Source organism: Drosophila ananassae, chromosome 3R (genome assembly GCF_017639315.1).
Source record: "Drosophila ananassae strain 14024-0371.13 chromosome 3R, ASM1763931v2, whole genome shotgun sequence".
Taxonomy (NCBI): domain Eukaryota; kingdom Metazoa; phylum Arthropoda; class Insecta; order Diptera; family Drosophilidae; genus Drosophila; species Drosophila ananassae.
Window position 1 is genome coordinate 10,186,574 of NC_057930.1, and position 15,104 is coordinate 10,201,677.

A 15,104-nucleotide genomic window follows, 5' to 3' on the forward strand; every position below is an offset into this window, starting at 1 on the left:
TGATGCTTTTAAACGACACTTGGAGCCCTCTGCCGACGTTCTTGCCACTCTCTCTCTCGCGCTGCCTCTCGCTCTCTCTCCCGCTCTCACCAATACTACCCCAAAATAGCCCTGCTTCAGTCGCAACTACGCTGCCTCTGCCTCTGCTTCTGCCTCTGCCGCTGTCGCTGCCATGTCGAGTGAGACACACACATATCTTTTTGACGAGAAAGCAGGAGAGCGTCGGACAGTTTCCCCATTAAATTGATATATGCCGGCTGAGCGGCAGTGAGCGCAGCAGAGAGGTAGCAGCAGAGAGCGGATGCGACGCCTGCGCCATGATTGTGTGCAGTTTTGTTTTGATTTATGAGTCGCAGCTGCGGAGGAGAAGGGGACCAAAGCTGCGCTTCAAACGAAACGAAACCGAATCGGAACGGAACGAAGCCCGTGCTGAAACAACTGCAGTGTCATATGGGAGAGCGGAAAGAGCCAAAAAGCTGCACTGAGAGCCATGACAGGTGCTCGTATGTGTGTGTGTGTGTGTGAGTGCATGGGGGCCGGTCTGTCAGCCGTCTGTGTGCATGTGTGAGTGTGTGGGTGGGGGGCAACCCCCTGCTGTGTTTGTATTGCAGCTGGTCAAATGCTGACGCTGACTGCGCTGCCGACGCCGCTGCCGCTTAAATCAAGGTTATTTATTGAAATTGAAAATGAAGCAGAGCGGGGCGGGGAGTAGTGGGTGGCATTCAGGGGGGTGGAGCAGGCGGAATCAAGGGAAAGAGAGAAATGTTAAAGAGTTTGCAGTGCTTCGAGAGCGTTAATTCTGCGCTGCTGTTACACATATTTTTTCTTTATTTGCGTAGAGGCTGGCCCCGTCGCCACCTCCCTCCCTCTCTCACCAAGCGACTGGCATGCGTGACCCAGGGAACAATTGTTGCATGCGCTGCGCTGCTTTCGGCGACCGCAAAGGATAACGGCAGGATGGGGGGTGTCGGCTGGGTGGTGGGACTACCATGGGTGAGGGAAAGAAAGAAAGTAGTCAGTTTGAAGAATTCGCAGGACCCTCTTGTTGAACAGATTCTTCTTTGTAGATTTTTAAGCTTTTCAGCATGTCCTTTCGGCAAGTCCTTTGTCTTCTTATTTTTTTCTACTCGCTTTCGGGCAAAGCTCTCGCCTTTGTAATTATTTTCCAATATTTGTGCGCAGACGGCCATTACGCATCTTTATTAGTTTTGTGCTTCGTTTTCGACGAAAAAAAAAAATTGTGATGTATTACAGGATTTTTTATTAAATTCTTAGATTTAAGATTAACAAAAATACATAAACAAACTTAAACGGCCAACTATTAAATATTTTTTAAAAATAAAAAAATTTTTCCCCACAAATTCTCATATCAAGTATACGCCGCGTGGGACCTAACTTTTTGTTCACGCTTCTATTGATTTGTTTTTTTCTCATTATTGGAATGGTGACCCCGCCTCCCCTGCTGGATTTCCGAAATCAATGGAACATGAATGTACATTGGAGTGAAATTGGATTGACGGCCGCTCGAATATCGCGACACCTGACAACCTGACAATTGTGGCCAAAATGCAGCGCCAAACGCTGTCAGCCATCACAACTTGGACATGCACTGTGGGCTCTAGGGTGCGTTTTTTTTTTTCAATTTTTGTTGCTGGACTAGAAAAGTGACGTAATGGTATGTGGGCATGAGATGGAAACCCCCTTTGGCGGCTGTTGCAGCTGCCATGGTGGTGATGGTTGAAATTTTTGGACTATACACAGGAATTTAATAGAAAAATAATAAAATAATAGATAGACTGATCCAGACTCCTTAAGCTAGTGCCAATTAAAAGCCAGGTGACAAATCGACAGGTGAATAATGGCAATCACCAGGGTGACCAGCATCAGAGGATAAGCAAATACGAAGAAGCTACAGAAGGTCATCCGGTAGCCGTGGCCGCGGGCTATGAGCTCCGTGATTCCGTTGGAGGAGGCGCCTATCAGGGATCCATTCCCCCCGAAACAGGCACCAAACGCCACGCCCCAGATCAGCGGCGTCAGCGGATAATGGCCATCACCGTGCGCGTTCAGGTGGCGGAGGAGACTCATCATGAATATGGTAACGCCGGCATTGTCAATGAAGAGGGTGAGAAGGGCGCTGAACAGCAGAAAGGCCAGCGTGGTTAAACCCAAGCGGTGACTCTCATCAAACTGCTGAAGTTGGCCAACGATCGTTACCTCGATCCAGCCAAACAGTCCCAGTTCGTCGGCGGCGGCGACCAGGACGAACAGGCCGGCGAGGAAGAGCAGGAGCGAGAACTGAACCCGGTCCATCATCTGCAGGAAGCTGATGGAGCTGGCCAGGATCAGTAGCAGAAAGGAGGCTAAAATAGTGGCCCAACCTAAAGAGGCCCCTGGGGCCAGGCCCGCAATTGAGTTCAGGATGTAGAGGAGGAAGGCGAAGGCCAAGGCTATCATGCACTTGATAAAGAGCCACTTCTTCTGAACCACGAAGTTCTCCTGCATCATGACCAGGTTTTCGTAATAGTTATCCGCCGTCTTGAAGGGGGACTTGCTAGTGTCCTTGTCCATCAGTATGGCAGCCATGATCTTTATATCATTAGTGATGGCCGGGGGCTCCAGCTCCTTCTGTGCATCGTTCAGTTCAAAGAGCGTGTTCCGATAGATGACTCGAACCAGGAGGAAGAATACGATGAGGGACACCACCACTCCGCCCAGCATGTGAAGTACAAAATTGAAAAATACAACGCCATGGTATTGCACGGAATAGTCGCAGACCAAGATGATGTTAGGTGGCTGGCCGATGGGCGTCAGGGTGCCACCCAGATTGGCGGACATTACCAGGATCATCATCACCAGCTGGGCATTGATGCCCATCAGTTCGCACAACTGAATCGCAAGGGGACTCATCACGAAGACGACGAGGTCGCAGTTCAGAGCGGCCGCCAGTATCGCTGTAAAGGAGCAGAGGATCAGAACGAAAGGCCAGGGCTGACCCCGGGACTGTTTGTACGCCGTCATGGCCACATATTCAAAGACTCCGGCCTCGGTCATTATGGACACCACCAGGTTCAGCCCAAAGAGCAGCATCAGAGCCTCGAAATTGATCCAGGACATCATTACTTCTAGGGATGGTCGGTTGGCCATCAGCGTCAGGACTCCCACGGCTGTGCAGGCCAGGAGGAGGGCGGCAAAGGCGCGGTCTATCAGCTCCCAGATAATGAGGATCTGCAGGGTCAGGAGCATGACAATGGCGCAGACGATGCCCCACTCGATGATGTTGGGAAAGGAGTTGAACTCCACCACCATGGACGATGGCTTGTCCCTCCTGTTCTCGATGGTAATCACCACCTTGGCGCCCGGCGCCGGCGAGGGTGGCATCTTGAAGTGGTTGCTATCCGAGTCGAACTTCCCGTCATCATCGGCCATGCTGATCCACCACATTGGCGTCTGGAAATGGGTCTCGTTCAAGTCGGAGTCGCGCCACTCTATCCGCAGTCCCATTTCGCCGTCCTCCGCCGCGTTCTTGCTGAACTTCGGGTTTATGGCGCCCCGGACGGTGACCTTCACCATGCTCCACGTGGGCTTTACGACGCTCACAAAGCTCTCGTTGGGCATCACTGCGATGGTCCTGAGCCGGACCTGAGCCCCTGGATTGGTCAGGATCACGAAGGTGAAGAGGCACCACAGGATAACAAGGATGGCGATTTTGCAAAAATCGAATACCTTCCTCGCCTTGGACTGCTGCTCTTCGTCGACCACAACGGATCGCTGCCTCCGGGCGAAGGCCTGTCCAGAAATATGGCGATAGGTGAGGCGCCGGCCGTCGAGGCGGACATGCTTGGCAAGCAAGCTATTACGTTGAATTTTCATTGTAAACTATTTGATTTTTTTCCAAACATAAAATTCACAGAGACAAGGACTTCTATTCTATTAAATGTGATAAGAATAAAGTTAAGAAATCTGATATTATATCTTTTATTTTATTTCCACTGATGACTTTTCAGCCTCCACTCCACTCAGCCTCCAAGTACTAGCCGTCAGTCAGGCTTCGGCGATTTCATTGAACGGGGCAGGCTGGGGAAGCTGCCAATTCGCTGCCACAAATGTCATGTAACGCGTCCGTTTTTCTATTGCAACAGAAACATTTTCCACTCCCCCTAGCCCCCTCATTCTCCTCCTCCCATATGAAATTCTCAAAATGTCGCCTTTGTTGTTGTTGTTTAGGCAGCGGTTAACGTCACAAATCGAATTGACACACGATTTTTATCACAAGTTGCAACTTCCTCGCGACTCCCCGCGAGTCAATTTCAGCCTGCCTCCCTTCAGCCACACTCCCTCTGTCCATCTGTCAAAAAATGCAGAATGCAAAAAATTTCCTGACACCTTTCTGGAGCGGTGACGGACGCGTCCAGACGACAACCACAACGGGCAACCAGAACGACAACGACACCGACGTCGCCAAAACGCCATAAAAATCCAGGCGCCAGTTCTCTCAGCACCACCCAGTCTCCATCACCCCCCGACAGGCCACACCGCCGCCACACCCTTCCACAAAATTGCACTTCCCATTGCCTTTAAATTTAGACGCCATCACATTCACAATTACAGCTGCAGATACAGCTACAGATACAGATACATTTCGCACAACTCTCAGATAGCCAGCGTTCGAAAAGTGCATAGATTTGAATGGCAGCTACCTGGGCAGGCGGGTGAAGCCAAAAGTTAAATGGAATCTATCCAACAAATTGCTAACAACAAATTATGGTTTTGGCAAATGTTTACGAGTTTCGGGTTAAGGGTATCTGTCAGATATTTTTGGCAAATTTTTGAATGTATTTTCGGACAGCCTCAGGTGGTTTTTCTTTAAATTTCAATTAATTTTCATGCCACAAGACTCTTGAAAATGGGCATCGATATGAATAGAGCTCTCAAGGTTAAATATTTAACATTTTTAATGTATGAGCTTTTAAAACCAATCTCTACTTAAAATATAATTATTTCCTGCTAGACATATTCCAAAATTAACATTAGAGTCCTTGTGAATCCTTCTCCTCCTCGAACTGTCTAGCTGCTCTAGAGCAGACAAAAACACAACTCGAAATACAATTCATCTGCATAAACATTTGTGGAGCAATTGAAAAACAAACAGAACCAACAGCAAGACAAATAACCCACAAAATACAGAAAAAAATAAACCCAAAACTGGATTCTAAACTGAATGTGAGTGATCCAGAGTAGATGGATGGCCGTATAGCGCCCGTACCTTCCGAATCCTGCCACTGCCAACCGAACAAATTAGCAGAGACACTGGGAATCAACAACAACATCAGCCATCACGTTGGCTCCAAAGGAGTTGAGGACACAGTTGCATGACTGCAAGGATGAGGGGACGAAGGATAACATTCATCAGGCCACCAAAAGTGGAAGTGACATTGTGGGATCTAGCACTGAAAAAAAAATTGGGAGTTGTTTAGGACTTAAACTTAAATAATCTATATATAATATATAAGAATTATTTGCCATCTTTTTCCTTGTGTATTTTTGATTGAAATAATAATTATATGTCTAAAAATAATATATTTTTTACAGTGTACTCCGTTAACTATGCAATTGCCATTGCCAAAAAACAATGAGCCGCATATTCGAGGGGAAAGAGAAAGTTTATGTTCGCATTGCTGCCTCAGAATGTGATGAAATTCAAATAGAGGAGCGATATGGGGGTATGGGGCATGGGTCATGAGGCATGCAGCATGTGGCGGGGGTGTGGCACATAACGAGCCCAAAACACTAAACTCCGAAACTGAATGAATGAGTGTCAAGTGTGATATATCACCGCAAAAACAAGACCATAAGCATGAGTGATAAACGCTGTTGAGCTTGGTTGGCGCATTGCAATGCACCAACACACACACAACCAGCCAGCCAGGACACCAAGGCTCACACACACACACACACACACTGTCACAAACAGTATGTCAGCGTCACAGACACACACACATATGCATGCAGTCATAGACATGTCAACATGTTGATGATGGCAACTAACTGGGGCAGGAGGATCAGGAGGAGAGACTGCCGGCTAGAAGTGGGAGTTGGCCCAGAGATGGTTACGGATTTGGATTTGGAAGAGGGTTAGGGGTATGGGTTGTGGCACTGAAACTGCCGCTGGAGGCCGGAGTCGGGTCGAGGCGCGATAAAGCAATGAGAACAACATCCAAGGGGGCACAGTGGCATTAGAGTTCCATAACGAATATATTTTTAATAAAAATTTTAGAAAATAATTTTAATAGAAAACTGACTCTCTCACCCAACTCTTATGATAGAAAAGTAATATCGAAGTAGTTTCCTGTACTGTCCACTAACCACTGTACCCTGTGCCCTGTTTTGTGCAACATACTGCGGCAATCACATGTGATGAACTGCAAAGTGTCACAAAGCGGCAGGCACGGCGGCTGGCTGGGGCAGGAATGGGAGTTGTTGAACTGAGGGGAACGCGTTGTGGCCGCTATGTGATGGCCCTGTAGTTGTTTTGGCAAAAAGGCGTCAAGGCGTTTAAGCCGAAAACAAAAACTGGCAACTAGGAATTCATTGGCCAAAAACAATGCAATTAATTTCACTTACCCGTCACCGATGCTGCTGTTGCTGGTGTTGCTGCTGTCCGTGAGTGATGATGTTGCTGCTGGCTGGGCCTTCTGTCTGTAGTGTTGATGCCACAGCAGCAACAACAACTTGTTGTTAGTCGGTGTGTGTGTGTGTGTCGGCCGATCCAAATCCAGTTGAGTCTTTATACACTCGTCCAAACTCCAAAGCGAGGCGGAAGTGTCAACGAGGCGAGCCTTTTCACCGAGCGGTGATGAATTTCATAGTTGTTGATTTTATGATTGCCTCTTGTTTGTTTGTTTTTTGTAGTTTTTGTTGCTTCTATTGCTGTTGATGTTGCTGCTGTTGCTCCTGCTGGTGGCTATCATTTCACATGTGCCTTGGACTTTTTACAATTGTCAACTTCAAGTTTATGGCTGGATGGTGTTGCTGTCGCCATCCTTGTTGCTGACAGCAACAGTTTTAGTTTTTTTTCCGTGTGTTGTCTCTGTTTGTTTGTCGTTTAGCTGGAGAGCCACATTATGGCCACATGTCCTGGGTGGAGGGGGAGGGAGACTGGGACATTGTCACGTCGTGAATCCTTCAATGCCATCGGTTAACACCCATCAGGTACCTGATACCTGGTCAGGTGGTCTGAGCCATTTGCTTTGTGGCTGCTGGCCGCTGTCTGCTGGTCGCTGTTAGCCGTTTCGCAAAACCGCAATGAGCCGCCTGCCATGTGATGTGATTCCTGTTGCCGTGTTGTCATCGCCACTCACCTGTCTGGTCATTGTTTTTGCCGATTCTCAGCTTGAATGTCATTTGATTTGTCAACTTTGAGCAATGTCGGTTTGATGGCTGAGTTAGAATTAATTGTTTTGTGATTGATTGATTTCAATGACAATTCCTTTAGAAGATTTTCATCTAATAGTCATAGTTAACCCACTACGCCCCCCACAACAAAAATGACAAACGCCTTTTGGGTATTAATTTCAATCATAAGAACACCGACAAACTGGGAAAAATGTTAAGAAAACAACTTCGGGCCAAGAGCCAAGCTCGGCACACAAAAAGGTGACAAATGACATGGGCGACTCAAAGTAATTTCTTTCAATTAGGACTCTGCGCAGGCGCAACTGCTCACCAGAGGATCGTCCGCCGGCTACCGACTGTCCACTTTTGTCCACCGCTGACATTGACATAGCACATGGACATCGGCGGGAGTGGGGTCCTGGTCTGCGAATCAAATCAAGCCTCCGGTTGTCAGTTATTAATGTTGCACATTTTGCGCCTTAATGGCTAATTCAAAAGTTGACAGATGTGCGTAATTTATTCGCACCTTTGCGGCCATCTCTCTCCCCTATTGATCCTTTCGGGCCGGACTCGCTCATGGCTGGTTCCATGGCTGCTTGATAAACGATCCTCGTATTGTGGTGTTGAAAAATGTTGCAGCGAAAAAAAGGCCAAGACAGAATATGATGAGGCCATCACGATGCCAGCCAGAGATAAACATTGGGGCAAGAATCCCTAGAAGGGAATATCAAGGAAAGATATAAAAAATATACTTTAAAGTTCAGACTTTAAACCTTTCACTTTCCGGAGCACTAAGCCGGAGAAGTACTGGAATATTTAATGCAATTGGAATGCGAGGCCTAAGTTGCAGAAATGCTAATGATACTATCAGGGCCAGTTAGGGGTCGGAATTAAAACCAGAGCATACATCTTAAATTAAGACACTCAAAAATGATTAAGAAATGGCCAGAAAGAATGAAAACGAACTGGAAAGGGGAAGTGAACATAAAAACCAAAGTGAAAACCAAGTGAAACGGGAGGTTAGGGCCTGGCCAGAACCAATTCCAAGCCAGTGATGGAGCAGATGATATGCCCGCGGGAATTGTTGCTACTTGGGATAAAGATGAAGAAGACGAGTCCAAGAAAAGGAAAAGGAGCCGCAGCGGTAGCTGGTAGCTGGGGAGGAAAAATGCAAAAAGCCAAAAGCGGATAGGGCCCATACCAAATGGCAAATGGCAAATGAGCCAGCAAACCGGCATTCGGGCAAGAGGAAAACATTTTGTAATAATTTCATTTTGCAAATGACGTGCGAGTAACGAAACAAAAGAAATTAAATTTAACATACAAAGGAACTTCAGGACTAGGAATGGGAATGGGAATGGAACTGCCTTGAGATGAAAACGTAGAATGGCTTTTGGAATGGGATTGGGAAATGGATGTGGATGTGGATGTGGCTGCTTGGTATGGCCTCCTCTTCCTGCCCAGAGGCTGGCGCCTTATGCATTATGAATAAGGATTCTTAAAAGGGCAGGGCTGGGGGAGCAAAATGTTGGTCCAAAGAAAAACTATTTCTGCAGATGAAGTGCCGAACGCGAATTGCTTTTTTAATGTCAACCCCGAGTGCAGAGAGACATTGCGAATTATATTATGAATGAAATAGAAGCGGGGCAGCAACAGTAACAGCACCAGAGGTGCAATAAAATTTTTGCTCACTAATGTGCCCGCGTCTCCCTCTACTACTATGACCCCCAACCGACCCCGATCCCAAACAGGAAAAAAACAGATGCCACTGATGATGGCCCCGGCAGACAGGCGTTGATAAAAACTCATTTCAAATGATGGCCCAAGAGTCCCAGGCCAAATGCCCTTTAAATTTTTTTCAGATTTTTTGTTGGTTTTTTTAGTGGGTAGCAGTGTTAAATGTTTTTAAATAAAATAATAATGAAGATACCCCTTAAGATTAATGTTGATATTAAAAGAGAAGGTGATGAGTACACTGTATCCTATCCTAAACTTTATTAAGAGGATGGATTTAATTTAAAATAAATTCTAAGTTATATAGTTGTTGAATTAAATGATTAAGTTATTAATTTTTATATAATTATTCCCTAAATATTATTTATGAACCACTGTTCCTGGCCCGCCAATGAAGCGTAGACTCCGTTCGCTTGACGTACGAATGCCGGCGAATACTTTGACGATTCCTGACATGACGAGTGTGAATGCCCAGTGCCAGACGGCTTCTTGCCCCATCCGACCCAGAGCCCACTATCGCCCTACGGCCCCGCCCCTTTGGCCGACCATTTCTGCCACTGACGTTGGCCAAGTTTGAGTTCTGGTCCTTGTTTCTGGTCGTCGTCGTCGTCGTCGTCGTCGTCGCCGTCGTTGCGTTATATTTTAATATATTTGATACAGACCATTACTTTTAACGATTATTTTCTAAAGTAATTACGTTTCAAGTACGAAATATGAAGAAGCGAGTCGGCAGCGGGCAACGGCCAGTTGGAAGTAGCACCACCTTTGGGTCTGCACCACCCGAACCACTTCTCACATGGCTAGTAGTCGCATTAAAATGAAATGCTCACACAGTGGAGAGCTCAACGCGATTGCTTTGCTAACGACAGCATTACGAGGCTCGACCTGGCGCCCCACCCAAGCCACCTCCAGCCACCTTGGGCCACCCACCTTTTGCCCCACTCACCTCGTGCCCCACCACCTTTTGCCCCAAACCCTTTTTGATGAACGATGAATTAAATTCGCAGAGTTCCAGAGACAAAAAAAACAGCAAGATAGAAAACTCAAAACGAGGAAGAACTTCTCATTAAGCCGGGCTCTCATTTTATGGCCATTTTTAATGAATATTGCTTTTGGCTTTTAATATTTGTTGGCAATGCGAAAAGGTCTATAGCCAGTAAGTTGATGCCTATGCTGCGGATTAAGTAAGTAACCAGGCCCTAGAACTTTATTAGCACTTCGTATAAATGATAACTAGGAATTTGGGCTTAGAACAGAGTCGGTTATTGGATATTTTAGCGAAGTCTAGTAGTACTTGTATGCAAATGGGTATAAGTATCCTTGGCTGGAAATCTAAATTGGTGGATGGATCTGACGAATCTCGAGTCCAAACTAAAGGTTCAAATTACAGACACAAAAGGCAAACTTTATAGAAGGGCTTGCATGTCTCTGACTTTGATGCAATGGGATAACCCACACACCGCCATGAACGTGAAGTGAAGTAAGCAACTAAATTATACCGTTGAGAGTAATTTACGTTGCTTTCCTTCTTTATTATATCGTATATACAGTCCAGTCCTGTCCAAAGGTGGAGAGATGGCCCCCAAAAAAAATAGAGGGGAGAACAAAAAACAGAAAGGATATGGAAGTGGAAGTGGGATGGGATAGAAACCCCTTTTGTCTGGACTTGGTTCAGCATTTCATGATGTATTTGCTGGCCAGTCAGCCAGCCAGCCTCACCTCAAATGTCCATGTCGATGTCTATTACCTCCTGTGACTCCAGGGCCTCCTCCGCCACCACCACACCACACCACACCACCACCAAACACCGACTAGTTTTGTTTTTGTTGTGCTTTGTGGGTGATTTACAGACACTTTGACGTCCGTCCGGGTGACGCTTGACCCATTAGTGGGCGAATGCCCAAAAGAATCGAACAACCCTTGACTGGAGTGGTTGTCGGACGAGCTGGTAGATGGTGGGCTGGCTGATGGGTTGGTCGAGGCCAAATCATGAAATCATTGTTCATGATGATGTGCAATACATTATCCATTCAAACTGAGGACCTCAAAGGAGGTTTCTGCTTTTGGTTTTACTCGCAAATCCAAATCCTTTTCGGGCCCTCGTTCTTGTTTTTCTTTGTCCTTGCATTTCGGGCAATGAGTGATTTCAGCTGGCGTCGATCCATCTGGGACGTATTCATCAATAATTTAAACACACTTTTGCACCCGTTGTTTGTAATTGTTGTTGTTCTTCTCGGCTCTGCATAAAAATTGCATCAAGTTGTGGATGGAAATTGGTATTTGGGGCCAGGCAGCTTGAGTTCATCAACTCCTTTCCTTCTGGTTTATTGGCATTTCAGTGTTTCCCTTCTTCAAATGGAATCTAAATTGCTTCTCATGGATGTCGATGAAAATTTGAGAGCTTTAAGTGTTTGTTTCATTTAAAATAATTTAATAAATGAAGCTCTCAAGATAGATATATTTGTAGACCTAATCACGTTCAAGGCAACAAGAAAAAAGAAACCGACCAGTTCAAAGTGCCAGACAGGTCGGTAGCATAACAATTGGTATTGTTTTGGGGGTCTTGGCAAGAGGTCCTGTTGGGTCACAGGATACTGGGTTGGTTGGGTGACTGAGCCAAGTGCTACTAAGCCGCTGGCTGTCCTGGCCTTTGGCCATCTTCAAGTGCAATTGGCTAATTGATTTCGATTCGTTTGGCGCTATTCTATTCACACGTTCCCGCCGTCATTACAAGGGGGAATAGCCAACGTTAGCAGGACCTTTGGCTTGTCATTATTTGTCCTTGTCTATCGTCGATTCTCTTAACTTTTTTTTCTTAACCCCCCGTCTCTCATATATAAAGCCACTGATTTCATTCTATTGCTAATTTCGACGCAAAGACGCAGACACAGCAAACCGATACCGGTCAAAAGTTATTCGTCTTAGGGATTGTTCATTGATTAAAATGTTCTCGAGCTGGATAGCTGGCTGTCTGGGTAACTGGCTGCCTCCGCTTCATCCCGCTTGTCCAGCAACTCCCCCAATCCATTTGGCCGAAAGAATGTGTTGGAATGTGTTTTTCTTTTAACTGAAATTGTCATCAAGTGTCTGAGCAATTTTCGATGTGTGCAAACAAGTGCAAGTCGCCTCCTTCTGTCATACCGATCTCTAGGGCAGGTTGTTCCTTCTGCACTGCTTTTAATTACACTCGACAACAGCTCCAATCGCATTGGCCAAGTCTATGGGAAGGGAGTCGTAGTCAAAGGCATCAGCGTCATTCGTTGCATCATCAGCAGAAGCAGAACCACTAACTGGAGGGACAGCTACAGGAATCAGTGTTGTTCTAAGCAAGTCAGGGGTAGAGAAAGGGGGTTTTAAAAGGATACAGGAAGGGATAGGGCTTATGCTTAAGAATAAATAATAAAATTTATATTACATTTTAAGACTTTTAGCCATAAAGATAACCCCCTTTAAGTACCCCTCCACTGTTCCTTTGTAAACAACTAAAATCATATATATTTTCAATTTCGCCAGCAATGCAATCTTTGTCTTTTTCGTTGACTTTTGATGGGAATCGAAAGGCGAGGAATCTCCACTGGTTAGTGGTTACTTTCAAATGCTTCACTCGTTTTCGTTTCGTTTCGGAATTCCCCCAAAAACTACTACTATGTGTAGCTTCTTGTCCAGGGAAAACAATCTAAGAAAACGGAACTGAGCTTGGTATGGGCTTGGATCCTGGACATGGCATTTCATTTCACACAATGGCCACGAATTGATGGGAAAATTGATTCGGTTGCATGTGACATGTTTACTGAATTGTTTCATTGCTGACAACGGCAAGTGAAGAAATTGCGAGTAGCAGTTACAGGACTTTGTAATTATTGCGAGAACTGCTCCTCCTAATCCTCCTCCTGCCTCCTGGCTTTGGTTTTAAGGAATCGGGCGCAAATCTTTTACAAATCAAAAGCATACCAAATGTGGCTTTGAGGCTAATTAGTGCGGTCACTCGGCTCGTTTGGGGTTCCTCCTTTTTTCCTTCATTTCTGTTTTTTTGTTTTTTTGTTTTTTAATTAGAGAAGCGAAAGGACAGACAAAGATGCGTTAGGACAGCCGCAGCGTGGGGACAAACAAAAGATATCAAGAATTTCATTTCTTGGAGCGGAGGCGGCAATTGAAGCTGGAAGCTGAAAACTGAAAGCTGGAAGAGGATGGCCGCAAGACGACAACGGTCATCACTGGAAGAGTTGGGCGGAAGAGGCGACACAACGCATTTGCTAAAATAAAGAAAATGCCAGCGAATTAGCAAGCCAGGCAGCCGCAAAAGGAGCTTCGCAGCCGCAGGGACAGAGGTATGAATTGCCCATGTCCAAGTTGGCTCACATTCCTCGTCTCTTCCTTCTTTTTTGTGTTTTTTCACGAAGAGATGCGCTTTAAAATTCCACTGATAACAGCTAACGGCTAAGGGCGACAGAGGCCCAGGACCAGCCAGAAGGAGCAGCCCAGAAGGCGTCAGTGTCAGCGGCAGGCATAAGAAATGTGTCCCCAGCAATTAGTGTCTTGGGCTGCCAGAGAGGTGGCTCCTTGGGTTTCATTTCTTTTCGGGATTAGCTGGCACTGCAGTCACATTTTTTCAATCGTAAAAATTATTGAAAAATAGTGGAAGGCGTGTTTTTAAAGAGCCAAGTGTATTGTTTAATATTTTTGCATATTCAAATATTTTAGGAACATCCGCTGGTGATCCATCAGCACTATTGATGCGAATACTCAGTGATTAATACACTGGAGAGGTCAGGCATGGAAATAGAAATTTTGAATTGCTATACAAGTGATATAGAAGAACTGTGGCGAAATTCATGGGGCAGTTGAAATGTGGTTGCCAATCGGGGCGAATAAATTATAATTCATAAATTAAAAAACAATACCGTTCGCACTCTCGCTCTGGGGTGGCGTTGCTCCAAATATACCAGACTCGCACAAATATTGGCATAATTTATTTCCCCTTGGGGGTGCGAAGAGATGCCTTCGCCCCATCCAGTCCCAGCCCCTTTTGGCGTATATCAAAACAAACAAATCATCAATCAGGCGATCTCGGCAAGCGTCCGCGGAGTAGTGGGAGTCCGGGCCACAAGCTGGGATATCTTTGACAGTTTGCCGAACTAAAATAAGCAGACGATCTCGGATCCACGGATCCAGCAGCTGCGATACTCAATTCCACTCAGGCAATCAACAGGCTCACATGAGCTTCCAGAGCACTCCGATCTTGCCGCTTTTCTCGATTTTCCACACATCCCCTTGTGATCTGCCCCCCAGCAGTTGGCATTCTTAGCGGGCATCTCCTGATAGATGTTCAGACAGTGCGGGACATTGCAATAGGATCATATTTAAGAAAAGTTATTCAAGAAGAAAAATTATGCACTTAAGTAGAAAGTCTCTCAGACATCTTATTAATTCTGATAGTGTGCTGTGGTCCTGCGTTGTGGAATTTAAGATAAACTGCAGAAAGTGCATCTATCTGGACCCATGAAGATAGTAGTGTATGTGCCCCTGCCCCTTTCACCTACACCCTTCGAACTCCCAACGCACAAGCTCCCACCAACGACATGCAATTATGAAAACTCAAATCAAGTGCCTCGACAGCTCACAGCTGGAAATTGGATAAGAATGGGAGGGAATGGGCTGCTGTGATGGTGGCAAGGGCTTGGGTGGGGACTAACCCACCTCGCAACGGGCCTGACAGCCTTGCGATCAAATCAATATCGCCTCGGATGCGGGTGGCCCGATCTCCAATCCCGGGCCCCGAGGAATTCTACGGCCAACTGTCTGGGCGGGTGTTGGCGAAATGATTTGTTTATTATTTCTTATGGAGTGTTTTTGTTTGGCATGCGATTACATTTCTTCCTCGCACTGTCTATGTTTCTTATTTTTTTTTTTGCCAGCTTTTGACACGGCGACGACAGCGACAACCAGGCAAGTCCATATAGAGCGGAGATCGGGGC

General features: G+C 46.1%; 1 protein-coding gene across 1 annotated transcript; it reads right to left on the bottom strand.

The window, feature by feature from the left end:
* Window positions 1-1,815: 1,815 nt before the first annotated feature.
* Window positions 1,816-3,873, bottom strand: LOC6504193 (P protein). Its single transcript, XM_001965131.1, has one exon. It carries the CDS (start codon window positions 3,871-3,873, stop codon window positions 1,816-1,818), a length of 2,058 nt encoding a protein of 685 aa, XP_001965167.1.
* Between the last annotated feature and the right edge of the window lie 11,231 nt (window positions 3,874-15,104).

Bases quoted from the DNA above. Each gene is read 5' to 3' on its own strand.
- LOC6504193 (XM_001965131.1), bottom strand. From the start codon at position 3,873: ATGAAAATTCAACGTAATAGCTTGCTTGCCAAGCATGTCCGCCTCGAC.